Source organism: Panthera tigris, chromosome E3 (assembly GCF_018350195.1).
Source record: "Panthera tigris isolate Pti1 chromosome E3, P.tigris_Pti1_mat1.1, whole genome shotgun sequence".
NCBI classification, from domain to species: Eukaryota; Metazoa; Chordata; class Mammalia; order Carnivora; family Felidae; genus Panthera; species Panthera tigris.
Window position 1 is genome coordinate 6,833,345 of NC_056675.1, and position 27,954 is coordinate 6,861,298.

Sequence of the window (27,954 nt, forward strand, 5' to 3'; positions counted from 1 at the left end):
TGTCTGATGACCTTACTCTGGCAGGAAGTTCAGAAGATGTCCACTGAAATGAGCCTTGAGGTTTTTTTGTTTTTTGTTTTTTGGCTACAGCAGGCTAGGGATGATGCTAGTATTAGTGCCCTTAGGGCTGCCATAGCAAATTACCATAAGTTGTTGGCTTAAAATGACATAAATTTTACTTGAGTGGCAAGGTCAATAGGGGATGGATCATTACTGGTGAAAACCAAATGTGGCCATCATCCCCTTTGCCAGTAATTGGTATAGGAGTGAATGTATGATGCAGTTCTATCCAATGAGACAAAGAGAAATCTTCTAGGAACTTCTGGGAAACATTTTCCTCCATGATAAGAGAGAAGTGTGTGAAGAGAGAATTCCTTTTACCTCCACCTTCCTTTCCTATGTTTTCCCATATTTATGTGAAGATGTGATGCTCAGAGCTGCCATTTTGCAACCATGAGGGGAGGTACTCTGAGGATGACAGAGTTGAAAGATTAAGGGAGTTTTGTCTTGAATGACCCCATTGCACCAATCCCGACACTACCTACTTCCAGAATCCTTTTTATGGGAGATAATTAAGTGTCTTTGTTACTATTATTTGTCTATTACTTGAAGCCAGACACATCCTTTCCAATATAATTGATATTCTGTGTCTCTTCACATTCCCACATATCCTTGAAATGAACTACCATTACCTAGGGTCACGTAAGCATGTCTCTGTTCTTTGCAATTTGAAAGAAACTAACTACAACCTATCTTTCTCTTTGTGTGCTGAGACCATGCATGAAGAATATTCAAGTCCTCTCATAGTATTGAAAGGGAGAGGCTATGTGTGGCCACATCTACTGATCTTGCCTGCCAACTTCTATTCTCCTTTCTTTGGAGGGGGAGAATAAAAGGGGGAGCACCCCTTCCCTACTCCAAGTTCATTTCTTATCAATAGATTGACTCATTCTTCTGCTCTGGGGTTGGGCAGGCCAATCAGAGTCAGAGAGACTGGCTTAGGAGTGAGCATGTGCCTGATTCAGACCAATGAGAGTATATTCCTCCCCCTTTTTGGATTACTAAACTATGAGAATGTGAGCTTGGAATTGCTGCTGGCCACCTTGCACTGTCAGGGGGAAACTGTTGGGGAGTGAAGCCAACATGGTTACTAGAGTCAGAGAATTTCTTTTTCCATTTATGCCCATTTATATTGGGTTTTTATTATTTGTGAAAGAAAGAGGCCTCTCTTGACAAGTAATGTCTTATTTTTCCCTTGTCTGTCTCCTAGGAACCTCCATTCTTTCTCCCTACTAGATTATGTTAGTGTTTCAGGTTGAGGAAAATATATTACATGAAAAGGGTTTGCAGTCTTGGCCCAGCATTTCACCCTTTGGTTTGTTGAGGATAATATTGTCTCTGGCCACCCAGCTACCCCTTTTTTTCCGTATAAAGGATACTTGGGCTAAGACAGCTTAAACCTGGCCCTTTGCAAATCACAGTGAGCAAGCAGGAGAGTCTACAATAGGAATACGATGCAAGTCACATAGGCATTTAAAATTTTCTGGTAACCGTATAAAAAAATGTAAAAGGGAAGAGGTGAAATTGATTTTAATAGTATATATTATTTACTGCAATATATCCCAAAGACTATCATTTTCAACATGTGATCAATATAAAAATTTATAATTAAATGTGTAACTTTTTTAATACTAAATCTTCAAAATCCAGTAAATTCATATAATTCTTTATAGCAAATCTCAGTCCAGAGCTCAATAACCCAGTGCTTACCATATTGGACAGCACAGGCCTAAGTTTATCTGGGGAAGGAAAAGAAGCTTGAAAGAGGGTCAAGAATTGAGAGAGGAAAAGTAATGGTCAGGGGGTCAACAGGCCCCCAGACTTAATTTCAAGAGTTTTTTGTACAACAGTTGATACCAAGTTGAAAAAGAGCCTTGCGTTCAGATTTTTGCTGTCATGAGGAACATCTTCATGCAGATGACAGTGTAGTTCAGAGCACTTGCCCTGATCAATGGCCTGGGTTTGAAACGCACTCTAACATAGATCAGCTGTGTAATGTGGGGCAGGCAGTTCTTTTGCTATGGGGGAGGGGAAAGTCCCAAGGAGGGTCACATTAGTTTCAGGCACAGTGGTTCTGTTTTTGTATGCTCCACTCTTTTCACCCCTCTTAAGTTATTCTCCTATGGGAATGAGGGGTGCCACATCAGCAGAAAAATGGTTCCATTTCCTGCAGAGATACAAAACTTTGGGGACAGCTGAACAGCTACCTCATTCGGAGTGAAAGGAGGAAATGCCCTCACAGGAAAATTGGCGATGCTGGGCATCAGTCACTCTCAGAAGCAGTATATTCTGCGAAAGGAGCTTGGAGCCATCTAGAGTATCTTGCATTATGTTCCACAGCATTCCAGAATTTTGATGTATTCAACCAGTATCTGTTGAACTTCTGCTGTGTGCCAGGCATTATTTTGGTGTTGAGGATATGAGGGTGAACGACAGTCAAGGTTCCTGCCCTCCTCATGGGGTCACATCCCAGTGGGGAGAGAGACATCCAATAAGAAGGTAGATATAGCAATTAGATGTTGCTTAAGTGCCAAGAAGGAAACAAAGGTGGCACCGTGGTGTCAAGATTGCAGCTGGGGAATCTGATTAGCCTGGAGGGTCAGGGAGGGCCTCTCTGAGGAGATGATATTTTAATTTGAAACATGATGAATTAGGCCCTATGAATGGGCAGAAGAAGAGTATTTCAGCTGGCAGAAACAAGGAGTACAAAGGCCCCGAGGCAGGAAAGGGCTTGGCTTCATCTGACAATGACAAGACCCGTGTGGCTGGAGGGCAGAGAGTGAGGTAGGTAGTGAAAGGAGACATGGCTGGAAGGGTGGGCAGGAACTTCAGAGACCAATGGCAGGCATCTGATTTCTGTTAAGTGCATGGGGAACCCACCAGAGGGTCTTTGTGGGAAGTGAGACAATGTGCTTTCCCTGTGGTGGCAGCGTGGAGGCTGGCTGGGAGGGGCAGAGTGGGAGTGGGGGGCTAGGTATTCACGAGAAAGATGATGGCAGCATTGCCAGGACAACGGCAGTGGTGGTGGGTAGGAGATGCATTCTGTGGGAGAAATGGACAGTCCTTGAGGATGGATGGAGGTGGGGGAGGGAGAGAAAGAGATCAAGGAGTTCTGGCTTGAGGATTTTGCCATCACTCACACTGGTTTTCCTTCCAGCCTGATCCATACATTCCTGCTGTGCTTTGAGAGACTTAGATCTGATCTCTTTGGATGCCCTAGGAGCTCTCTATGAGAGGTAGTAAAATCCCAGAAAAGCTGTACTAGAGGCCAGATGTGGGAACTGGATTGTCCACTTCATGCTTGAATGTGTTTATTTAGCAGCTTCTCAGGCTTGTTTGGGCAACCTGAGCTCTTTGAGGTCAGTTTTAGTGATTTCTTCCCCCTTTCTGTCATCCTCCAAGATGATATTGGGGGTTGGAACTTATGGGAATTGTAAGTTGGGCCACAGACTCATGTTTTGCTCAGGGCCTTGAAGATCTCTGTGATCAGGGGTGAGGTTTGTCTGGCTCCACCCTATGGCTTCACCCTAGAGGGAGGGTCATCCAGGATGAAGGGAAGGTAAGCTATTGACACCCCTCATTTAGGCGTCTAGGCATGGGAGGAGGCTGCTATCCAGGGTGAGCTCAGGGCTGTACAGGAATATCTCAAGTAAGCAGAGCATGGTTTGCAGAAACCATAGCTTCCTTACTTGCCCCCAGCCACCATGCTCCAAGTATGGTGACAGGGGCCCAGATGTACCCCTGTGAGAGAATGGATCTGTATTAATTTTGCTGGACTGTTGTAACAAAGTACCACAGACTGGGGAGCTTCAAAAACAAATTGTCTCACAGTTCTGAAGACTGGAAGTCCAAGATCAAGGGGTCAGCAAGATTGGTTCCTTCTGTGCCTCTCTCCATCACTTGCAGATGACCATCTTCTTGTGTTTTTACATGGTCTCCCCTCTGTGGATGTCTGTGTCCTGATCTCTTATAAGGGCACCAGTCATGTTAGATTAGGGTCCATGCTAGTGACTGCATTTAATATTCTTTGCCTTCCTAAAAACCACGTCTCCAACTGCAGTTATGTTTTGAATTGCTAGGAATTAGGCCTTCAACATACAGATTTGGAGGGGTCACAATTCAGTCTATACTAGGATCTGTGGAGAGAGCCTGAGGGTCTGCACATGGCTGTCACAGGAGGGCTAGGGGACCTGTAGCAGTGAATGTGCACTCTTATCAAAGCTGGGTGGATGGTGGTGCTGGGTCCTGGGTGCCAGTGAGAAGGGCCTAGGTCAGCAGGGGCAACTCCCAGGCCTGATAGAACCTTGGACACAGCTTCAGATCATCAAGAACCCACTGTAGAACCAGGGCAGGGTGCAGGTGTCACCTGTAAGGCCCAGGGCAGAGAAAGGTTCTGAGGCCCACTTTCCCAGCCCAGAAGACATACCCCCAAACATCCTGAGCTCATTCTGGGAGGAGGAGAGAAAGGGCAGTAGGGAGGGACCATGATCTCATTTGAAAAGTTAAAAAGCTATATTTTCTTTGAGCATCTGTGCGTTTTCAACAGCACTGTGTCTCTCATATCTGCAAATGGTACCATAACACAGTTGATTGATTAACAAAGATGAAAGAATTAGAGAGCTGGAAATAGTGTCACTGTTGGAGTCTAAGGCTTTAATAGATTTCTCATTTAATCCTCCTAACAGCCCTCTGAGGAAACTGAAGCACAGAGAAGTTAATGATGCCCATGGTGAGAGAGTAGAAAAGGCAGAGCCTTCCAGACCTGTCGCCTCACTCATTATGCTGACCTATTTCCAGACAAGCTTATTAGTCTCACTGCTGGTTTGGAGGCCCCAGGCCCCAAAAGGCAGGGATAACTTTGAGGATAGTGTTGGCCCCACTGCTGTTCTCTCAGGGCCTACACACTGCTGAGCACAGAGCTGGACTTCAGTAAAATATCTTGTGGCTGTTTGGGGAACACATATTGGAAACAGCACATGGACTCTACCCAGTACCTCTCATTGTTTTGTTATTTGGGGATTTCCCAACACCTGCTAGATCCACAAACATTTCCTAGGCACCACTCTGGATCAGGCAAGAGATGCCCCTGGTGGGGAAAAGTCAGACCCATGAACAAAATGATTCAGAGAGGCAGGAGGTCATCCCCAGTGCTTTGGGAGCATAGAGAAGGTACGCTTGTTCCCAAAGGGGGTTGGGAGGAGCTGATACAGGATGTGAGACTTTTATTTCTTTACTTAAATGTTTCATTCATTTTTGGGAGAGAGAGCACAAGCAGGGCAGGGGCAGAGAGAAAGGGAGACAGAAGATCTGAAGTGGGTTCTGTACTGACAGCAGCAAGCCCAATGTGGGGTTCAAACTCACAAACTGTGAGATCATGACCTGAGCTGAAGCTGGATGCTCAACCAACTGAGCCATCCAGATGCCCCAAAGTGAGGCTTTTAAAAATCAAATGTATAGATGTACATGCTTTAAAAAGTTGAACAGGTCTACAAGGTTTATAGCAAAACTAGCAGTGTCTTGCTCCACCTGCTCTCCACTCCAGTTTTTCCCTCCAGAGTCCACTTTCAACCAGGTTAGTGATTTCTTCTGGTGATGATTGCCATGTCGTTAAATGACATGCTCATACTGCTACTTCTTGATTACTTGGAAGCTGAGAGTTCAGGTTGCTAATTTCCTCCTGTTTCATACCCATTTCCCACCTTCCTGAAACAGGGATGGGGACTTGATTCCTATTCACTGCCGCATCAGTATGATTTAAGTACTTGTTTTTCACAGTTGAGCCACATACATGTCTATGCTCCTGTTGCGGTTCTTAATGACTCTTAATTTTACTTGGAATCAATCATTCCTTTTTGTAAAATTTGATTTTTCTATGTCCCATCATCCATTTTCCACCAGAAGTATCACTCCCTCTGCGTGGTCAAGCCCTCCTGAGGCTCTCTCCTTGCTTTGTTCTAGTCTGCTTACTCCCTGCAACTTCTGCAAATCCATCATCCTGGGCATTCTGTGCTGAATTACCTGTTCCCATGGCTTCTCTTTCTTGGTTTTCTCCCTCATTTTGGCAGGGGCCATCTCCTTGTAGCTTTCAGAGGAATGATGAAGACTAATACATCTTTTTTTTTTTTTAAAAGAATGTGTGTGTCTGAATATATGTCCTATTCTCATGCTTGATTAATGGTTTGGATATAGAATTCTAGGTAGGCTAGAACTTTCTCTCTGAATTTGAAGACTTTTTTTTTCCTCCTCACCCCTGATCACTTGCCCTTGAAGACACAGGGTGTTGCTTCTGGTGTTGCTTTGAGAAGTTTAATGCCCTTCTGATGTCTGAGCCTTTGTATGTCACCTGTTTCTTGTACCCCCTCACCTCTATCCCATTTCTGGAAGCTTGGGGGATCTTCTTTTTGTCCCTAGTGTTCTGAAAGTTCATGACATTGTGACCTCACGGATATGCTTTCATCCATTATTCTAGGCAAGAGCTGTCCAAGAGAACTTTGTACAATGATGTACATGTCCTATATCTGTGTCATCCAATATGGTTGCCTCCAGCAGCATGAGGCTATTGAGCACTTGAAATGTGGCTGGTGTGACTGAGGAACTGTATGTCTAATTTTATCTAATTTTAATACATTTATATTAAAATATAGCCACATGTGGTTAGGGGCTACCATATTGGACTGTATTGACCTTTCAATCTCATTAGACTCTTTGCCCTTCAGTTCTGGGGAGTTGTCTTGAATTATTTCTTTCATTTTTTTCTGTTCTCTGCTCTGAAACCTCTGTTTGTTTGATAATAGAACTTGTGTAGTGATTCTTTAGCTTTCTTATATTTTCTCTCCCATTTTGAATCTCTTTGTCTTTTCTTTCCAAGTGAATTCCCTAAATTTACCTTCCTACCTTTCTACAGAATATTATATCTTCTATTATACTTTTTATTTCCAAACGTTCTTTTTTACTTTCTGCTTTGATTTCATGGGAGCACAGCTTTCAGGCTACTGTGGCTATTTTCCCAAACTCCTTTCCTTCCCTGCATTGTTTCTGTTCCTTTGAGCTCCTTTCCCTGATTGTTTTGGTCTTTGCCTTGAATGTCAGCCTGTCCTTTCCTGTCATGCTCATATATGGGAATGTCTGGGATTTGTCATTGTTAGGCTTGGAGACTCCCTAAATATCAGGATCAGTAGATCCTTAGGGCTGTTACATTTCCCAAGAAGGAGTTCTCTGGTCTTCTGTGCAGGAAGTAGAAGTGTGCTGTGATTGCTGGGTGGCAGAGGGTGATCAGAATCTTCTGGTTCCTCTTGCTTTCAGTCCTGTAGTCTGTTCTCCTCTCTGCCAGGAGTCCCAAGTCCAGAGTATTTCAGTGTGTGCAGAGAATAGTCCCTTGGTCTTCTGCAGTATAGACTAGATAGCTGCTGTAACAAAGCACCACAAACAACAGAATTGTATTCTCTCACGGCTTGGGAGGTTGAAAGTCTGAGCTCAAAGTGTGGGTGGGGTTGTTTCCTCCTGGAGACTCTGAGGGAGAGTCTGCTCCATGCCCCCTCCTGGTTTCTGGTGGTTGTTGGCAGTCCTGGGGGTTCCTGGGCTTGTGGTGGAGCATCCCTCCAATCTCTGCCTCCATCTTCACACAGTTGCCTTCCCTCTGTGTGTTTCTTTGTCTCTTCTTATAAGGATACCTGTCATTGCATTAGAGCCCACTCTGCTCCATTGTGACCTCCTCTTGACTAATTATACCTGCAAAGACCCTACTTCCAGAGAACACCACATTCTAAGGTTGCTGGTAGACAGTGACATTCCAGGGGAACACTATCTAATGCTGTACAGCATGAAACCTGGACTCTTTGTTATATAGACTTTAAACAATCCTCTTCAGCCTCGTTCATACCTCCTGATTTCAGAGGTACCTGGTGCTTCAGTTCCTGAGTCTTTCTGGTTTTGCCTGCTTCAGGTCTCCCCAGTGCCTGCAGGCTTCAGCTTTGTCTGTTGTGTCAAGTGAGTGACCTTTCATGGCAGACATGCAGTGGTCATGGCATAGACTGTGGGACCAGACACCCTGGGCATACATCCTACCTCTGTGGCCTGTGTAACCTTGCCCAAGTGAGTTAACCTTTCTGTGCCTGTAAAAGGTGATTGATGGTAAGAGTACCTACTACATAACGGTTTTTCGGAAGACTAAGGAGAGTGCTTAGAAAGATATCTGGTGCAAAGAGCTCATGGTGACTCTTGACTATGTGTACTTGCTAAGTTCAAGCCTTTGGTGGCTCTTGTCTCCTGTGAGATTATCTTTTTCCTTGTGAATTTGTGTCTTTTACAAAAACTTTTTACTGAATTTTACTGGGGCTTCTGGAGGCTTCAGAGATGAATGCTGTGTTCAACCCACCATGTTTAAGCTCTGGGAGGAATCTTAAAGAAGTGGAGGCATTCTAGAATAAAGCAGTTGGAGCAGCATGAGCAAAGGCACAGAGGCATGGAGGAAGCACAGGGTATGCAGATACCTGATGCAAAGACTACGGTGTGACATGTGGAGTCTGAAGAGGGGTGCTGGGAACGCAGCTGGGGCAGTCACCTCTCACACGGACTAGGCGCAGGCGGCACTCAACTGCAGGGGGTGTCAAATTTGGGAGCCCTGATTAGATGTGCAAAGCTTGCTTTCTGCAAGGAGATCAGCAGGAGGCTGTAGTTATTGTCAGGGTCAGAGATGAGGGTCTGACTAGGGCAGGGGAATGGGAAAATACTGCTAATAATTTCTTCCCCAATTTTTGTAATGACAGTTTTCAAATGTAGAAAATTTGGACAGAAAGATGGAAAAAATGTAAACACTTGTGTCCCCACCACCTGGATAGAATAATTAGCATTTTGTTTTATTTGCATTATTATCTGTCAGTCTATTTGGCCAACCATCAGTGCATTGTTACTTTTTGACACATTTTGGTGTAAGTTGCAAAATGAGGACACTTCACCCCTGAACACTGCAGCATGGGTGTCATTAACTAACTGGACCCTGGTGTGTAGATAAAATTAATCTATAATCCTATCTTTATTTAAAATTTTGATATTTTGTCCCTCATTGATTTTTTTTGCATTAATAATGATTTTTAAATTTTTTTTAATTTTTAAGATTTACATCCAAATTAGCATATAGTGCAACAATGATTTCAGCAGTAGATTCCTTAGTGCCCCTTACCCATTTAGTCCAACCCCTCCCCTCCATTAACCCTCAGTTTGTTCTCCATATTTATGAGTCTCTTCTGTTTTGTCCCCCTCCCTGTTTTTATATTATTTTTGTTTCCCTGCCCTTATGTTCATCTGTTTTGTCTCTTAAAGTTCTCATATGAGTGAAGTCATATGACATTTGTCTTTCTCTGACTGACTGATTTCACTTAGCATAATACCGTCCAGTTCCATCCACGTAGTTGCAAATGGCAAGATTTCATTCTTTTTGATTGCCGAGTAATAGTCCTTTGTATATATAGACCACATTTTCTTTATCCATTCATCCATCGATGGACATTTGGGCTCTTTCCATACTTTGGCTATTGTTGACAGTGCTGCTATAAACATGGGGGTGCATGTGTCCCTTTGAAACAGCACACCTGTATCCCGTGGATAAATGCCTAGTAGTGCAGTTGCTGGGTCATAGGGTAGTTCTAGTTTTAGTTTTTTGAGGAACCTTCATACTGTTTTCCAGAGTGGCTGCACAGCTTGCATTCCCACCAACAATGCAAAAGAGATCCTCTTTCTCCGCATCCTCCTCAACATCTGTTGTTGCCCGAGTTGTTAATGTTAGCCATTCTGACAGGTGTAAAGTGGTATCTCATTGATTTGTATTTCCCTGATGATGAGTGATGTGGAGCATTTTTTCATGTGTCGGTTGGCCATCTGGATGTCTTCTTTGGAGAAGTGTCTATTCGTGTCTTTTGCCCATTTCTTCACTGGATTATTTGTTTTTTGGGTGTTGAGTTTGATAAGTTCTTTATAGATTTTGGATACTAACCCTTTATCTGATAAGTCATTTGCAAATATCTTTTCCCATTCTGTCAGTTGCTTTTAGTTTTGCTGATTGTTTCCTTCACTGTGCAGAAGGTTTTTATTTTGATGAGGTCCCAGTAGTTCATTTTTGCTTTTGTTTCCCTTGCCTCCAAAGACATGTTGAGTAAGAAGTTGCTGCTGGTTTTTTAAAATTTAAATTTAGTTAACATACAGTACAATATTGGTTTCAGGAGTAAAATTCAGTGATTCATCACTTACATACAACACCCAGTGCTCATCCCAACAAGTGCCCTCCTTAGTACCAATCACCTATCTAGCCCATCCCCCACCCACTTCCCCTCCATCAACCCATAGTTTGTTCTCTACCATTAAGAATCTCTAAGGATGTCTGGGTGGCTCAGTCAGTTAAATGTCAGACTTCAGCTCAGGTCATGATCTCATGGTTCATGGATTCGAGCCTCATGTCAGGTTCTGTGCTGACAGCTTGAAGCCTGGAGCCTGCTTTGTATTCTGTGTCTCCCTCTCTCGCTGCCCTCCCCTACTTGTGCTCTGTCTGTCTCTCTCAAAAATAAATGAGCACTAAAAAAAAAAGAGTGTCTTATGCTTTGTTTCCCTCTCTCCCCCCTTCCCCACTTTCTAAATGTTTATCTGTTTTGTTTCTTAAATTCCACATATGAGTGAAATCATACGGTATTGCCTTTCTCTGACTGACTTATTTCGCTTAGCATAATACATTCTAGCTCCATCCATGCCTTTGCAAATGACAAGATTTCATTATTTTTGATGGCTGAGTAATATTCTTTTGTGTGTGTGTGTGTGTGTGTGTGTGTGTGTGTGTGTGTGTGTGTGTGTATACACTACATCTTATTTATCCATTCATCAGTCAATAGACATTTGGGTTCTCTCCGTAGTTTGGCTATTGTTGATAATGCTGCTATAAACATTGGAGTGCATATATCTCTTCAAATCTGTGTTTTTGTATCCTTTGGGCAAATACCTAATAGTGCAATTTCTGGATCAGAGGGTAGTTCTATTTTTAGTTTTTTAAAATTTTATTTAAATCCAAGTTAGTCAGCATATGGTGTAATAATGGTTTCAGAAGTAGAATTTAGTGATTCATCACTTACCTACAACACCCAGTGCTCAGCCCAACAAGTGCCCTCCTTAGTGTCTGTTACCCATTTAGCCCATCCCCCTACCCACCTTCCCTCCAGCAACCCTTAGTTTGTTCTATGTATTTAAGAGTGTCTTATGGTTTGCCTCCCTCTCTGTTTTCATCTTATTTTTCCTTCCCTTCCCCTATGCTCATCTGTTGTGTTTCTGAAATTCCACATATGAGTGAGATCATATGGTATTTGCCTTTCTCTGACTGACTTAGCTCAGCATAATACATTCTAGTTTTCTAGTTCCATCCACGTTGTTACAAATGGTAAGATTTCATTCTTTTAGATTGCTGAGCAATATTCTATCATATATATATATACACACACACACATACATACACACACACATATACACATACATACATGCACCCCATCTTCTTTATTCATCGATGGACATTTGGGATCTTTCCATAATTTGGCTGTTGTTGATAGTGCTGCTATAAACAATGGGGTGCATGTACCCCTTCAAATCAGCATTTTTTATATTTATCATTTGGATAAATACCTAGTAGTGCAATTGCTGCATTGTAGGGTAGCTCTATTTTTAGTTTTTTGAAGAAACTCCATACCGTTCTCTAGAATGGTTGCACCAGTTTGCATTCCCACCAACAGTGCAAGAGGGTTCCCCTTTCTCCACATCCTCACCAACAACTGTTGTTTCTTGTGCTGTTAATTTCAGCAATTCTGACAGCTGTGAGGTGGCAATCTCATTGTGGTTTTGATTTGTATTTCCCTGATGATGAATGATGTTGAGAATATTTTCTTTTCTTTTCTTTTTAAATTAACATTTATTTATTTTGGGGAGAGAGAGAGAGAGACAAAGTGCAAGTGATGGAGAGGCAGAGAGAGGGAGACACAGAATCCAAAGCAGGCTCCAGGCTCTGAGCTGTCAGCACAGAGCCCGATGTGGGGCTTGAACTCATGAACTGTGACATCATGACCTGAGCTGAAGTCGGACGCTTAACTGACTGAGCCACCCAGACGCCCCTCTTTTCTTTTTTTTTAGTTTATTTATTTTTTGAAAGAGAGAGAGAGAGAGCAGGGAAGGGGCAGAGGGAGAGTATGAGAGAGAACCCCAAGCAGGCTCTGTGCTGTCAGCACACAGCCTGATGTGGGGCTTGATCTTATGAACTGTGAGATCATGACCTGAGCCCAAATCAAGAGTCGAACGCTTAACCAACTGAGCCACCCAGGCACCCCAGAGCATCTTTTCATGTGGCTATTAGCCAACTGGATGTCTTCTTTGGAAAAAGTTTATTTCTGTCTTCACTCATTTCTTAACTGGGCCCTTTGTTTTTTGGGTGTTGAGTTTGATAAGTTCTTTATAGCTTTTGGATATTAACCCTTTATCAGATCTGTCATTTGCAAATATCTTCTCCCATTCTGTAGACTGCATTTTAGTTTTGTTGATTGTTACCTTTGCCATGCAGAAGTGTTTTATCTTAATGAGGTCCCAATAGTTGATGTTTGCTCTTGTTTCCCTTACCTTTGGCAGCGTGTCTAGTAAGAAGTTGCTGTGGCTGAGGCCAAAGAGGTTGCTGCCTGTGTTCTCCAGGATTTTGATGGTTTCCTGTTTCACATTTAAGTCCTTCATGCCTTTTGAATTTATTTTTGTGTGTGATGAAAGAAAATGTTCTAGTTTCATTCTTTTGCATGTTGCTGTCCAGTTTAACCAACACTATTTGTTGAAGAGCCTGTCTTTTTTCCATTGGATATTCTTTCCTGCTTTATTAAAGATTAGTTGGCCATATAGTTGTGGGTCCATTTCTGGGTTCTCTATTCTGTTGCATTGATCTATGTATCTGTTTTTGTACCAGTACCATGTAGTTCTGATGACTACAACTTTGTAATATAGCTTGAAATTTGGAAACGTGATGCCTCCAGTTCTGTTCTTCTTTTACAGAATTGCTTTGGCTATTTGGAGTCTTTTGTAGTTCCATACAATTTTAGGATTGTTTGTTCTAGCTCTGCAAAAAAATGCTCGTGGTACTTTGCATTAATATTTATTTTTAAAAACATTGTGTTAGAATATAATCTGATTGCATTAGAACATTTATCTGCTAAGATTTTTGGCAATTTGGGGGATGGAATGCCTTACTCTCCTCACCCTGGTCACAGCCCTGCCTAGAAGTCCCAACTGAATTTTATAAACACACTGTATGGGGAGAGAATGAGCTCTCCCTACTCCTGTTTTTGGTTTCTTTGGAATTTACCTCTTCTTGGCCTAGTATGCATTACCTTTAGGATAACTGTTTAAAGACAAAATCTGCCCAGACTAGAAGAAAGAGGATGAGAGAGATCTCAACCAAATAGGGCTTTAGATCCTATGGGGGTGGGGAAAAGTGGGTTGTGGTGGTCCTGCTCCTGGCGCTGTGTTTACATAACTGGACAGACACTGCAGGCTCCTAGTAGAACCCTGGAAATGAAGTCTCTAAACATTTATGACCTCAGTAGCTCCTCACAGACCAGGCAGTAAAAAGAGCCATTTAAACATAATTGATAAGAAGGAATAATGTAAACAGTTCATATCCAGTAAACTCCCAACTTTCTAATTATTTTGGCCATTAAAACTTGAACTCACATTTCTTCCTCTTGCTCAAAGAAAATACATTACCCAATCTGGGGTTACTCTATAACTCTTGTCCTCTCTCAGCCACGAGTTGAACTGTTTATGAGTTTATACTGAGTCAACATTTGTAGAGGACCTGTGAGGGTCAGGTATCTGGTTGGCCAAGGTCACATGTTCTCTTAGTTCAAAGCCACTTTGAACCAGACTTGCAGATCTAGGCCCCAAGTCCCTGCAGGTCATGCCCTGGGCCTGGTCTGGTCCTCCTTTTGGAAGGGACATAATTATTAACAGGTTAGTTAGGTAACTGAGGCTGAGGGTGTTTAAATAACTCACACAGGGCCTGAGTATCAGTCAATTCTGTGGATCCCTATTTGCTGACTGTTTACACAATAGGGAGCATGGATATCCCTGGAGTCTACCGAAAGTTCAGGGCCCACCTAGGCCAGGTTCCCTATTACACCCTTCCTTGTCCCTCTCTATCTCTAGCATGTTCTCTCAGAATCTTTTTTTATTTAAATTCCAGTTAGTTAACATACAGTGTAATATCAGTTTCAGATGTACGATTTAGTGATTCACACTTAAATATATCATGACAAATGCCCTTTTTAATCTCCATCACATATTTAACCCATTCCCTGCACTCACCTCCCCTCTGGTAACCATCAGTTTCTTCTCTATAGTTAAGAGTCTGTTTTATGGTTTGACTCTCTCTTTTTTTCCCCTATGATCATTTGTTTAGTTTCTTAAATTCCGCATATGAATGAAATCATCTATTTGTCTTTCTCTGACTTATTTCACTTAGCATAATGCTCTCTAGCTCATTGCAAATGGTAAGATTTCATTCTTTTTTGTGGCCAAATAATATTCCAATTTGTGTGTGTGTGTGTGTGTGTGTGTGTGTGTGTGTGTACCACCTCCTCTTCTTTACCCATTCATCAATCGATGGTTGATGGACATTTGGGTTCTTTCCATAATTTCTCTGTTGTAGATAATGCTGCTATAAACATAGGGGTGCACATATCCCTTTGAGTTAGTATTTTTGTATTCTTAAAAAAAATTTATTTTAATGTTTATTTTTGAAAGACAGAGTATGAACAGGGAAGGGGCAGAGAGAGAGGGAGACACAGAAACCAAAGCAGGCTCCAGGATCTGAGCTGTCAGCACAGAACCTGACACGGGGCTTTAACTCATGATCCCCGAGATCATGACCTGAGCTGAAGTTGGATGCTCGACTGACCGAGGCACCCAGGTGCCCCAGTACTTTTGTATTCTTTAGGTAATTGCTGGACCATAGGATAGTTCTAATTTTAACTTTATGAGGAAACTCCATACTGTTTTTCTTTTTTTTTTCCAATATATGAAATTTATTGACAAATTGGTTTCCATACAACACCCAGTGCTCATCCCAAATGGTACCCTCCTCAACACCCAAGTGACTGCACCAGTTTGTGTTCCCACTGACATACGAGAGGGTTCCCCTTTCAGGGCATCTGGGTGGCTCACTAGGATGAATGTCCAACTCTTGATTTCGGCTTAGGTCATGATCTCACATTTGTGGGATAGAGCCCCATGTTGGGCTCTGTGATGACATTGTGGAGCCTGCTTGGAATTCTCCCTCTGCCTTTTTCTCTGCCCCTCCCCTGCTTGTGCTCCCTCCCCCAGTCTCAAAATAAATAAATATTTTTTTAAAAAAACATTCCCCATTCTCCATTCTCCACATCCTTGCCAACACCTTTTGTTTTTTGTGTTGTTAATTTAGACATTCTAACAGATGTGAGGTATCTCATTGTAGTTTTGATTTGTATTTCCCTGATGATGAGTGATATTGAACATCTTTTTCTGTTAGCCATCTGTATGTCTTCTTTGGAAAGTGTCTATTCATGTGTTCTGCCCATTTTTAATTGGATTATTTGTTTTGGGGGCATGGCATTTTACAAGTTCTTTATATATTTTGGATGCTATTTTCTCTCATATTCTTAACCATTTTGGTTGCACAAAGTTGAGATCCCAGAAATTTTACACTTGATTAAACATTAGTGTGGTAGAGCCCCTCCTTAAGGAATGTGGTGAAAACCTCAAGACATGGGAGGGCAACCTGGCTATGTGTGCATATGTGACTCTGTAACATAGACCGCCCAATCAGGCTGTATGTCTGTATGTTACCATTTATGGGAGACAAAGACATAGAAATTGTGTAAAAGACTACACCCTACTGTGCTCGGGGCTCAGTTTTTCGGGTATGATCCCACTGAGCCTGTGCTGGCAGGAAGAACTTTGCTTCCTGGAAAGAAAAGCCTCAGTGTCACAATTCTTGGTCCTGTTACACTAGGATAGCTATAAAAATAAAAAAGGGGAGTGCCGGGGTGGCTCAGTCAGTTGAGCATCCAACTCTTCGTTTCACCTCAGGTCATGATCTCATGGTTTGTGGAATGGAGCACCATGTGGGTCTCTGTGCTGAGCATGGAACCTGCTTGGGATTCTCTCTCTCCCTCTCCCCCTTTCCCTTGCTCTCTCTCTCTCTAAAATTAAAAAAAAAGTTAAGAAAAATAAAAAAATAAAAAAGGAAAATAGCAAGTATTGGTGAGGTTGTGGACAAAATGAACCCTCATACATCATTGGTGGGAACATAAGATGGTGTAGCCACTGTGGAATACAGTTTGGCAGTTCCTCAGAAAGTTAAACACAGAACTACTATATGACCCACCAATTCTACTCCTAGTTAAAAACCTAAGAAAATTGACAAGTTTCTCAAAGAAACATATCTACCTGTATGTTCATAGCAGCACTATTCACAAGAGCCAAAAGGTGGAAACAATGGAAATTAATGGATGAATGTGATGCAGGCTGGTTGGCTCGGTGGTTTCTACACAGGACCAGCCAAGAGGGTCCTTGGCTTTGCTCAGGATGGAAATCAAACTTCAAGAGGAAGTGAGAGCAGAGTTTATAAAAGACATAGAGTATAGTTACAGACAGAGTGGCCTAGAGACTCAGAAAGGAAAGAAGAGTGAGGCTCCTCTTTGCTTGGGGTCTGGGGTTTTATTGAGTATGGTGGTCCGATGCTGGAGTCTTCTTAGTAATCCAGGAACAAAGACGGGTGTCCTCCATAACTCACTGATACCCTGGAGCCAGGATTTTTGGTGAGTCAGTGGTCTTGGAAAACATTTATGATAACCCCACCCAGTCACTCCTTAGATATTATCTGTTGTGCTGGAAGACTCCAAGGAAATCATTAACTTCATGACCTTTACAAGGAGGACATTATCTGTTCTATAAGGCAGGCATATGTAAGATGGGGTCTAGATCCTAGCAGGAACAGAAGCAGGAAAAGGAGCCAAAAAGCAGTTTTTCATGGGGTCCTGTTAGTTTCCTGGTTTCAAATAGGTAAACAAATTGTGGTATATATGGTGAGAAATTGACATGATGAGTCATTTGAAAATGGAGCTGAAGCAGGCACTGCAGAGAAACTGCCTAACCAGCATAGTTTGAACTGGGCCAAAACCTCTGGACCAGGAAAAATGGCAGGTTTTTTTTAAATTTTATTTTTTTATTTTTTAAGATTTACATCCAAATTAGTTAGCATATAGTGCAACAATGATTTCAGGAGTAGATTCCTTAATGCCCCTTACCCATTTAGCTGATCCCCTCCCCACAATCCTTCCAGTAACCCTCAGTTTGTTCTCCATATTTATGAGTCTCTTCTGTTTTGTCCCCCTCCCTGTTTTTATGTTATTTTTGTTTCCCTGCACTTATGTTCATCTGTTTTGTCTCTTAAAGTCCTCATATGAGTAAAGTCATATGGTTTTTGTCTTTCTCTGACTAATTTCACTTAGCATAATACCCTCCAGTTCCATTCACGTAGTTGCAAATGGCTAGATTTCATTCTTTTTGATTGCCAAGTAATACTCCTTTGTATATATAGACCACATTTTCTTTACCCATTCATCCACTGATGGACATTTGGGCTCTTTCCATACTTTGGCTATTGTTGACAGTGCTGCTATAAACATGGGGGTGCATGTGTCCCTTCGAAACAGCACACCTGTATTCCGTGGATAAATGCCTACTAGTGCAGTTGCTGGGTCGTAGGGTAGTTCTATTTTTAGTTTTTTGAGGAACCCCCATACTGTTTTCCAGAGTAGCTGCACCAGCTTGCATTCCCATCAACAATGCAAAAGAGATCCTCTTTCTCTGCATCCTCCTCAACATCTGTTGTTGCCTGAGTTGTTAATGTTAGCCATCCTTACAGGTGTAAAGTGGTATTTCATTGTGGTTTTGATTTGTATTTCCCTGATGATGAGTGATGTGGAGCATTTTTTCATGTGTCGGTTGGCCATCTGGATGTCTTCTTTGGAGAAGTGTCTATTCGTGTCTTTTGCCCATTTCTTCACTGGATTATTTGTTTTTTGGGTGTTGAGTTTGATAAGTTCTTTATAGATTTTGGATACTAACCCTTTATCTGATATGTCATTTGCAAATATCTTCTCCCATTCTGTCAGTTGCTTTTAGTTTTGCTGAATGTTTCCTTCACTGTGCAGAAGGTTTTTATTTTGATGAGGTCCCAGTAGTTCATTTTTGCTTTTGTTTCCCTTGCCTCTGAAGATGTGTTGAGTAAGAAGTTGCTGTGGCCAAGGTCAAAGAGGTTTTTGCCTGCTTTCTCCTGGAGGATTTTGATGGCATCCTGTCTTACATTTAGGTCTTTCACCCATTTTGAATTTATTATTGTGTATGATGTAAGAAAGTGGTCCAGGTTCATTCTTCTTCATGTTGCTCTCCAGTTTTCCTAGCACCACTTACTGAAGAGACTGTCTTTATTCCATTGGATATTCTTTCCTGCTTTGTCAGAGATGACTTGGCCATATGTTTGTGGGTCCATTTCTGGGTTCTCTATTCTGTACCATTGATCTGAGTGTCTGTTCTTGTGGTAGTACCATACTGTCTTGATGACTACAGCTTTGTAGTACAGCTTGAAGTCTGGATTGTGATAAAATGCCAGTTGTTTTAAGCAATTGCTTAAGAAGTCAAAGGGATTGCAAGACTGATAGTTATGAACTTTCTGAAGATAAAACCATCAGTCAGTCAATATATAACTCAAAGTAGCCTAGCTTGTAAAACCCCCTAGAAAACTTTTTTTCCCCTTCAACTCATAAAATTGACCCCTTCTCTTTTCTCATAAAGCCCCCTTGCTTTCATCCTAAAGTGGGACTATGTTTGGGTTTCTACCTGAATCTGCTCTCCCTAAATTGCAGTTATCTTATCTCAAATAAACTCTGGTTTGCCTTTCACTGTGACTTGTTATTTTTAGGTTGGCAGTATATATCATAGGATGTTATTCAGCCATGAAAGGGATGAAGTACTGATACGTGCCTGAGCAGGAAGGAGTCTCGAAAACATTGTCCTCAGTAAAAGAAGTGCTCAAAAGAAACAGGACCCAATGGAGTCACTCATGTTAAACCCCACCAAGACTTAATACCAAATCCAATTGTAGTTTCTGCCTCTCCCAGGAGTGGAATTTTACACTAGTCGGTCTGGAATTTCCTGATCAGCACTGGTGAGGCCATCTGCCTGATAAAACTTCCTGCCTTCCCTTAAGGGAAGGTAACTTTGCCTAAAATAATACACTATTTTTTTAATGTTTATTTTTGAGAGAGAGAGAGCAAGAGAGAGTGAGTGCACAAGCGGGGAAGGGGCAGAGAGAGAGGGAGACACAGAATCCGAAGCAGGCTCCAGGTTCTGAGCTGTCAGCACAAAGCCTGATGTGGGTCTTGAACCCACGAATCGTGAGATCATGACCTGAGCCAAAGTTGGAAGCTCAATTGACTGAGCCACCCAGGCGCCCCTAAAATAACACACTCTTAACTTCCTGTCCCACATCCTTCTGTCTGAAAAATCCTTCCATTTCATATAGCTCCTGGAAGTTTACTTCTGTTTATTAAATGGGATGCTGCTGATTTGTGAATTGTTGAATAAAGCCAATTAGATCTTTAAATTTAAGTTAATAGGGGCCACATATTACATGACTCCATTTGTATGAAATCTTTAGTGTGGGCAAATCCGTAAAGACAGAATGTAGATCCATGGTTGCCAGGGGTGAGGAAAGGAGAAAGTGGGAGAATCTGCTTAATGGGCACAGGATTTTATTTTGGAGTAATAGAAATGCTTTCAGAACTAGATAGAGGTAGTTGTTGTACAGCATTGTGAATGTACTGTTAAAAAAATGAAATTCAACTGAGTAAATTTGAAAATCTCATTGGCTTTATTAAGCAATTCATGAATCTTCAGGCAACATCCTATCTAGCAAGTAGAGAGATTCTTTGAGGAGTTGTACAACATGGAAGATTTTTATAGGCAGGAGGTGGGCAAGGAAGTTATTAGCAAAAGAAAAGTTTGTTTCAGCAAGGTCATCCAACCTAGGGGAAAGGGCAGGGTCTTATTAGGTAGATTATCTCATCTTCCTCTGGGGATTCTAGAGGGGCCCATGTGACAGATTACCTCACTGGTGCTGACCAGAAGATTCCTGACTGACTGGTTAAGACAACGTTGCTTGGAGAGGTTGAAATTGCAGTTAAGATACATATTAAGCCCTGGTTTGGTGTCTTGGCCTAGCATAAATGACTCCATCTTGGGCTTGTGGTTTTTCCCTTAAGCAGTACTAGTGACACTGAATTGTTCACTTTAAAATGGTTAATTTTACATTATATGACTTCTACTTCAACAAATGTTTTGAAACCAAGAAATTACCCTAACAAGTGTAAGAAAGGTCACTGTGGTACCTGCCAAGCCCAGTGGCTTTTTCCTGAGGTCCTGCCCAGTCTCCAGCCCCCTGCTGACCAGAGTAGGACTTAGCCCTGGCCCTGAAAGCAAAGAATGCTTACCTGGGGCTGTGGTGTGATTAATTCCTTATTAGCAGCCATAAAAGTCAGCTTGATTTAGACACTGTACCTTGCAACCAAGAAATGACAAACATACTCAGCAATGATAATGATGGTAAGCTGGCCATTATAAAAGCCTGAAATGCCCTCTCTTTTCTTTCTCTGACCAAATACTTATCTGTCCCTGGTACAACATGTGCCACCTCCTTTGGGAACCCACTCCCTTCCTGCCCACCCCCTACTCCCGCCCCTGCCCCACATCCCACTTGTCTCTGCCTTCCCCAAGCTCCTGATGCCTTCTTTTGGAAGTGTCTGACTACAGTGGAGTACCCCACCTAGGGCCTTTGCGTAAGTGCCCTTTGTAATAGTCTTGTTCACACTTTGCCCCCATGGTGTGTCATAGCACTAGGTAGAGTGAAGACTGATTCAGACTGATAGAGAGGTCTCCATGGCCCTGAGAATAACCACATGACCAACCAAAATTGGCTGGAGCTCGAGAGTAGGGTGCACTTGGTGAGGCAGGGTGTCTGGAAAAAATCAGTGAGCTTGGCAGCTACTCATGTATCTTTTGGAATTCCTTGGAACAACAGGCAAAAATGTTTGATGAGTGTTTATTTTCTAGGGAGATACGTCATTACTTTCATCTGATTATCAGAGAAGCCTGTGTTCTAACGAAAGATCAAGAACTCCAGCTTGTAAACCTAGATGATCTTGGCCAAAGGATTGGCCCTCTCCTCTGGTTCTCTCCTTTCCCCTCTGCCCATTGCTAGTCAGTTCAGGAAGTTTTACAAGGCAGAAAAAATATTTAATTTTTTCAGTAATTTTTGAACTGTTTACCATGGGATCCCCAGTCTGGGTTCTTGACAAAAACAAGTACTGATGTTTTTCCCATTTGCAGCAAAAAGTTAATTGATGAGATTTTCTTTATTTAAAAACAGTTACTATTTTTGAAAAGGCTGTATGTGCATAAAGTAAAACATTAAAGTGGTATAAGAAGAAAGTGCTTTTATACTATGAAGAGTGATATTTTCTGTAGGTTTTTTGGGAGATACTTTAATCATGTTAAGAAAGTTCCCTATTAGTACTTTAAAACTTTTTTTATATTATAAATGGGAGTTGAGTATTATCAAATACTTTTTCTAAAACTATTTTGATGATAAGACTTTTCTTATTTAATTTGTTAATGTGGAAACTGATATTTCTATTTTTCTCTATTAGCCACCCTTGAGTTTCAGGGTCAAATCCAACTTGGTCACAGTGTATTAAGTTTGCTGGCCAAGGGTCAGGCCAGTTAGGAGATCAACTATTGGGAGCAACTGATAGATGACCCATGAGCTGGACCCAGGCAATTGGAGGCTACTCACCCTCTCCTCTGTCCTTGGAATGTGTATTTTTCTGTTTTCCCCATTCCCAGAAATAGTCCCAAAGACACAGCCTTGACATAGTGATGTGGTACTGAGTCTATCTGGACCATACACATGACTGAACCCATCATAGCTGAGCATGGGTTTTTGAGGCAGATCAAAGAGTATTAGTTCCCACAGAGGTCTGGTTTCCAAGTAAAATAAAAAAAGCTTTGTGTTTAGGTGGAACTTTGTGTTAGGTAAGGCTTTGTGTTTATTAGCTTTATCAGGCATCAAGAGCATTAAGTTTTATCAAGCATCTAGAATTAGCAGATGACATGAATCTTTCCTTGTTTGCACATATTCTATGTACCTCTCTGCTGGGGAACATAGAAAGGGACATCCCACCCAACAATATTCTTAGTACCATCTTGACTAGCATCTGTTTTTCCTATTGAGATGAGGCAGAGTCCTGTGACCTGGAAGACAGAGAAGGCAGGTGCTTTCCATGGGTCTCCATGGATTAGGAACAGAATTATAACCAATTTGTTGTGGGTCTCATTATTTCCCGTAGTGACCCTTATTAGGGAAGGGCAAACGTTGATTATCAGTACGGTAGAGTGCAGAAGACTTTTCAGTCTCTATGTTCGCTTATTTACAATATATTCTTGTGATCAATAACTGTTGGGAAGCTAATTGCAGTCACTGAGTCTCAGTATCTATGAATGCAAACTGGAGATAATAGCATGACCCTTTGGAATGATGCCCAGTGAAGGCACCAAAAGGGGGAAGAAATATTTCAGAATTCCTGGGACTTTCTCTTCTACTTTTCCTGAGGATCATCTTCCAGCTCCCCATGTCTGTCCTGTGTTGGTATTCCAGCTTGGAGCCACTTCTTTCTTAATTACCTTTTTGTAGGGCTCCATTGTCTCAGAGAATCCAGAGGTATGCCACGCAGTCAATCCATGGTTTCTCAGGACACGCAGACAAAGAACATGGGTCAGATTGATGTTAATGAGCCAGTGTAATTTCTAGATGCCCTGTTATCGATTTCTCCCATTAGGTATCTAGCATGGTCACTAACGATCCTCCCAGAAAGGATATACTGGAAGCCCAGTAATTTAACCTCTACCAACTCAACTCCATCAACCTTTCTGAATGCCCCCTGAGCATATAGCGCTTTGTTGGAGACTAAGGACATAATTTTTATGACTATTTTGACTGTGCCTGTGAGAAACTTTCTATCTGTAAGGCAAATAGGGGTGGAGACCAATGAGAGGGGTGGAGAGGACAGAGAACAAGAAAAGAACTTGGGCTCATAAGACAGAAATTTCCCAGAGAAGGAAGTGGTTATATCTGTTCAAGGAGATTGGTGAGGAAAAACCCCAAAATAGGGGCTTCTGTCGCAGCTGGATTTGAGGAGGAGTAAGATCCTTCTAGGATACACAGGGACATTTCTAGGCAGAGGAAACTACATGAGTAAACATGAGTAGACCCAGGTTGTTTGAAGGATTTCAAGTATTTTGGAGTGCAGGCAGCCATGAGGACAAGGACAGGTTAGAGACTTAAGAACAGTGACTTTACCTGAGTTTCTCAAACCTTTGAGATTACTGATAACACTGAGTTGTTTATTGATTTCCCGCAGAATATGAACTCAAAGGTCAAACTGGGAGTGTCCATGACGCTTTGCCAACACTTCGTGGGTGGGGAGGCACCTTCAGGTGGAGCACAGGTAGCTGTTATACCAGCTGGGGCTCCAGTCCCACCCCCTCTTCAGTATATACATTCCAGCCTCACTGAATCACTGCTGGTGGGAAGGAAAGCTCCACACACACAGGCCAGCAAAGACTGGCTCACACTGCTGAAAGAGAGTAGAGGAGATTCACAGAGGGAAAGTGGCCATGGACCTGATCCCAAGCTTTTCCACAGAAACCTGGCTTCTCCTGGCTACCAGCCTGGTGCTTCTCTATCTGTGAGTAACTGTTCAGGCTCATCACCTCTGGAACCTTGCTAATCAGCAACCTCTACCCCTTTTTCTTGTCTGTTCTGTGGATGAAGAGTTAACAAAAGGAAGTTCCTGAAGTGTTGGGTGCTTCAAACAAGCTAGAAACACATAAGGGGTTATTATTGATGTCCCTCAGACCTGCGGAAGGAGTACCCCCATGCCCCAACTCCAATTTCTGTAGTTAGGAGGGCTGAGAGATATTATTTGCTCCTGGCGATGATCTTCTGATTTAGCCCCTGTTGGGACCTAGACCCATCAAGCAGAATTCACCAGAGACAGATTAAAATCAATAGGCCCCTGTGCTCAGGGTCCTCATCCCCATCTCAAGATCTGGGGATTCTGGAGGCAGAGGACTGACTTGGGTCTTGTCTCATTATATTCACCTTCCTGCTCTGTGTCCGCTAAGGACACATGTAAAAGGATTGGGCCTGTGTCTCTCACGTGGCTCCTGCTCCCCTCCCTCTTACCACCAAGCATCGTGTACACAAGTGCACCCAGACTTCCAGGGTGGCTGGACATGCCTCACCTTCCTCTTCAGAGTGGACTCTTCCCTCTTTTCTGTGCCCCTCTCCTGGCCACTCCCCGACCTTGTAATATGCAGAACTCCTTACCCTAAATGAGTACCCTTAGAGCTGAAGAGACTTGGCAGAAATCTTGAAATTTTATTCATTTCAGGTTTTCCTTCTAGTGTCTGGGAAGTTTAGCATCAGTATAGAGATTTCTTCCTCCCTCAATATGAAATCTGCCAGCAGGCTGCAAAGACATAGCCCTGAAAGCAAATTTGGATATTAAATATGTTTTTTCCCTCTATGTTACAGTACAGGAGGAAAATCAAAGTCATTAGCAGAGGAATTCCTTTCAGTGGTGGGTTTCCCAGTATCCTGGAACAGGTTGGGAAAGGACTTAGTTTCCAACTTCAGTCCCTCTTCTCTGCAGCTCAAGAGAACCAGAATGTCTGACAACAGAGACTTACGTGGAGCTGAAAGCATCCCACTTTTCTATGAGGCCAGTTGAGGCTGGGATACAGTTTTAATTGTACAGAAATAAGAACACTGGTTGCTCCAGGCCTCTATAAAGATAGATTCAAGTAGGATCAGACCCCAGGGGCCCCTGAGTGGCCCCACTGGTTGAGTGTCCAACTATGATTTGCGCTCAGGTCATGATCCCATGGTCATGGGATAGAGTCCTGCATTGGGCTCTCTACCGAGTGTAAGATTCTCTCTCTTTCTCTCCCTCTCTTCCTTGCTCATGCTTTCTCTCTCTCTCAAAAAGAAAAACACAAAACAAAAAAGGACCCCAGACCCCAAATAGCAACAGGGACTACAAGGAAGGAAAAGAAGAAAGGTCTCTGAGCAAACTGTTAAGAACATTTTGATATAGACTCTCAGTAACCCTCTGTTACTGAGTGGATATAATTAAGCAAACTCTCATCATTGGAGCAGAAAAAATTTTTTCTCTTCCTTCCTAGAATGACAATCTCTAAAATCATGGAAGAGTCATTTACTAAATAGGCATGAATGAATTTCCTGGAAGAATTCAGCATGAACTTTTCAGGAGATCTCAAGTATGGAAACATTTTTCAAGTGTTCAGTCTAGGATTGGGACTGTTAAATTTTCAGCTGCTCTTAGCTAATCATCATCATTATTATTACTGTTTGGGGTCTACAGTGGAGAAGGGAAAGGAGATGATGAATGAATGTAACAATTGCCATTGAAATTGACATTATTATTTCTTCCCTACGTGTTACCTCCTCTCTTACCTGTTCTGGTTCTGCATCAGTGATGGGCCAGTCCCTGCACCTCTTCCACCATCCCTGTGACCAGGCTTTCTCTTTAACTTTATAGATATGGGACCCACACACATGGACTTTTTAAGAAGCTGGGAATTCCTGGGCCAAAACCTCTGCCTTTTTTTGGAACTGCTCTGGGGTACCGTCAGGTGGGTGTTGTTTGAGCTCCCAGCTCCCTCTTTTGCTTCTTATGGTTGCAAATTCCAGCTTAGTTCCATATTAAAAATACTCCTCAGCAGGAAGTTCTTAGGTTTCAGCAGGAAGTTCTTAGGTTTCAGACTTTCCAGAAATGGTGTCATAGTCTCCACCCAGCATATGGCCAGGTGCACCCCAGGGCTCTCTCTTGTCTGTTCTTAGGAGCCTCAGGTTTCCCCTGCGCTGGCAGTCCAGATCTCTGGCTGATGCAGCACAGGACTTGCTGTTCCAACTTGGAGCATCGTGAAGAGTTCTTTGGCAGGTGCAGGTTCCCATGAAGGCATAATTGTACTTGTTATTAGTTGAAAAGTGTCAAGGGGTTCCCTGGTGGCGACTCATTAGGCTCTGTATGCTAGAGTCAGACTTTCCTGTTCATAGCATGAGCTCTGAGTAGCCTTTTGGTTTTCCTGGATGGCTCTGGAACTTCAGTTTATGGGCAGCTCCAGATTCACCTTTGGGGAGTTTGCACATACTTGAATTCTCCTAAGAATTGCCAACCCCCTGCAGTTATTTTAATGACTCTAACCCATCATTTGCTAATGGTGACAGCTTTTGGGATTTGAGTAGTTGAACCAGAACTTTCTGTTTTACTTCTCTTCCTTCAAAGGAGATACCCTATGGGTGAGTCTGAGCAGGGAGGGGGTCTAACTGAGGCAAGACGTTGCTTGTCTATTGACTTCAGATTTTAACCTCCAAATGAATTGCGTGTGTGTGTGTGTGTGTGTGTGTGTGGGTGTGGGTGGGTGTGGGTGTGGGTGTGGGTGTTTTATTTTTCACACAAAGGTAGAACCACTCATACCAAATCACTAGAAAAGAGTTGTTTTGACAAAACTATTAAAGATTTAAAGTAACTGAATGGAATGTACTAGCAGACACACAGACTGAATGTTGAGGAGCCATATGGTTAATCCAGCTCTGATGCCTCATCCCAGGCCTGGCTCCTGAACAGAAGGTAGAAGCTCATGTCCAGAAGACAAGTAGGCAGAGTCTATATTACACACTGCTCTCTGCCTCAGAGTTCCTTTCCCACAGACCTGAGGCTTGTTCCTCAGATTCCACTTCTCCTGGCCTTCAGTGCCCAGTTATCGTTAAGAACTTCCTGGCCTTTTTCCTCTCTGAAAAAGCAATAATCTCCTTTCCACTTTTCCCAGATCAACTCCTTAGTACATGAACCCACATTTTGGACCCTGTTTTGCATAGTTAAAACATCAAAATTACTGCTGAAACATAGAGACAGGAAGTTTTGTTGTTTCCTGATTTTGAAGTGACATAAGTGAAAACTCAGAGCAAGTGTTTTAATTTGCACCATCTTTTGTGGATTGGTGGCACCGTCCCCTCTTTTCTGTGTGAGAACTGGAAGTGAGTCCACTTTGTCATTCCTCCATTCATCTCTCACTTTCTCACTCAACAAACACGTGTTAGACTTCATGTAGATCTGCTAGACTGAAAGAGGGCACAGGTGTCTTAATTTCCTAAATCTTCTGGAAATCTAGTAAGGCTCATGAGATCAATGAACAAGGGGCCATGCTGACCTTCCCTCAGCTTCCATTTCCTCACATGTCCCTGAAGGTAATAATTCAGATGGTTATGACATTTAGAGACACCCATGCACAAGCCAAACATGTCAGAAAGACAGGTTACAGGGTCTTCATAGATGGGCTAAGATGTTCAGTATCTACAGTACTAGCAGACAACTCAAGAGAGACTTGAACTTCTCCATTTCATATCTGCTGTTTTCTCCTTTCCCATAAGATGCCTGTGAATAAGAGCTTCCCTCTATCTGCCAATGAGAGGTAGTAAGCCACATTTCATGCGATCTGAGTTGTTTTTGTGTCCTTTAGAGGTAGGGCTCAGTATATTTAATTTGTTTTAATATGTTTTGTTTCTCCTTGCAGGGTTTTTGTGAATTTGATGAGAAATGTTTTAGAACGTATGGAAGAATGTGGGGGTGAGTAATCTGGAAACTTCCAGTGGAT

At 42.4% G+C, this 27,954-nt stretch overlaps 1 protein-coding gene across 8 annotated transcripts in view; it reads left to right on the forward strand.

Annotated features, from left to right (window-relative positions):
- CYP3A131 (cytochrome P450 3A12) overlaps window positions 1-27,954 on the forward strand; it is a 109,972-nt gene that overhangs the window by 32,067 nt on the left and 49,951 nt on the right. For 2 of the 8 annotated variants that reach the window (XM_042971975.1, XM_042971970.1), the window contains exons 2-3: window positions 25,839-25,932; window positions 27,874-27,926. The exons of 2 other annotated variants lie outside the window; for them this stretch is intronic. In XM_042971975.1, coding sequence (XP_042827909.1) covers window positions 27,919-27,926 — 8 coding nt within the window. In that variant the 5' untranslated portion in view covers window positions 25,839-25,932; window positions 27,874-27,918. Of the gene's footprint in view, window positions 1-23,806; window positions 23,961-25,838; window positions 25,933-27,873; window positions 27,927-27,954 lie in introns of those variants that run through there. 4 more of the 8 variants (XM_007081062.3, XM_042971969.1, XM_042971972.1 and 1 more) reach the window with 4 other exon arrangements.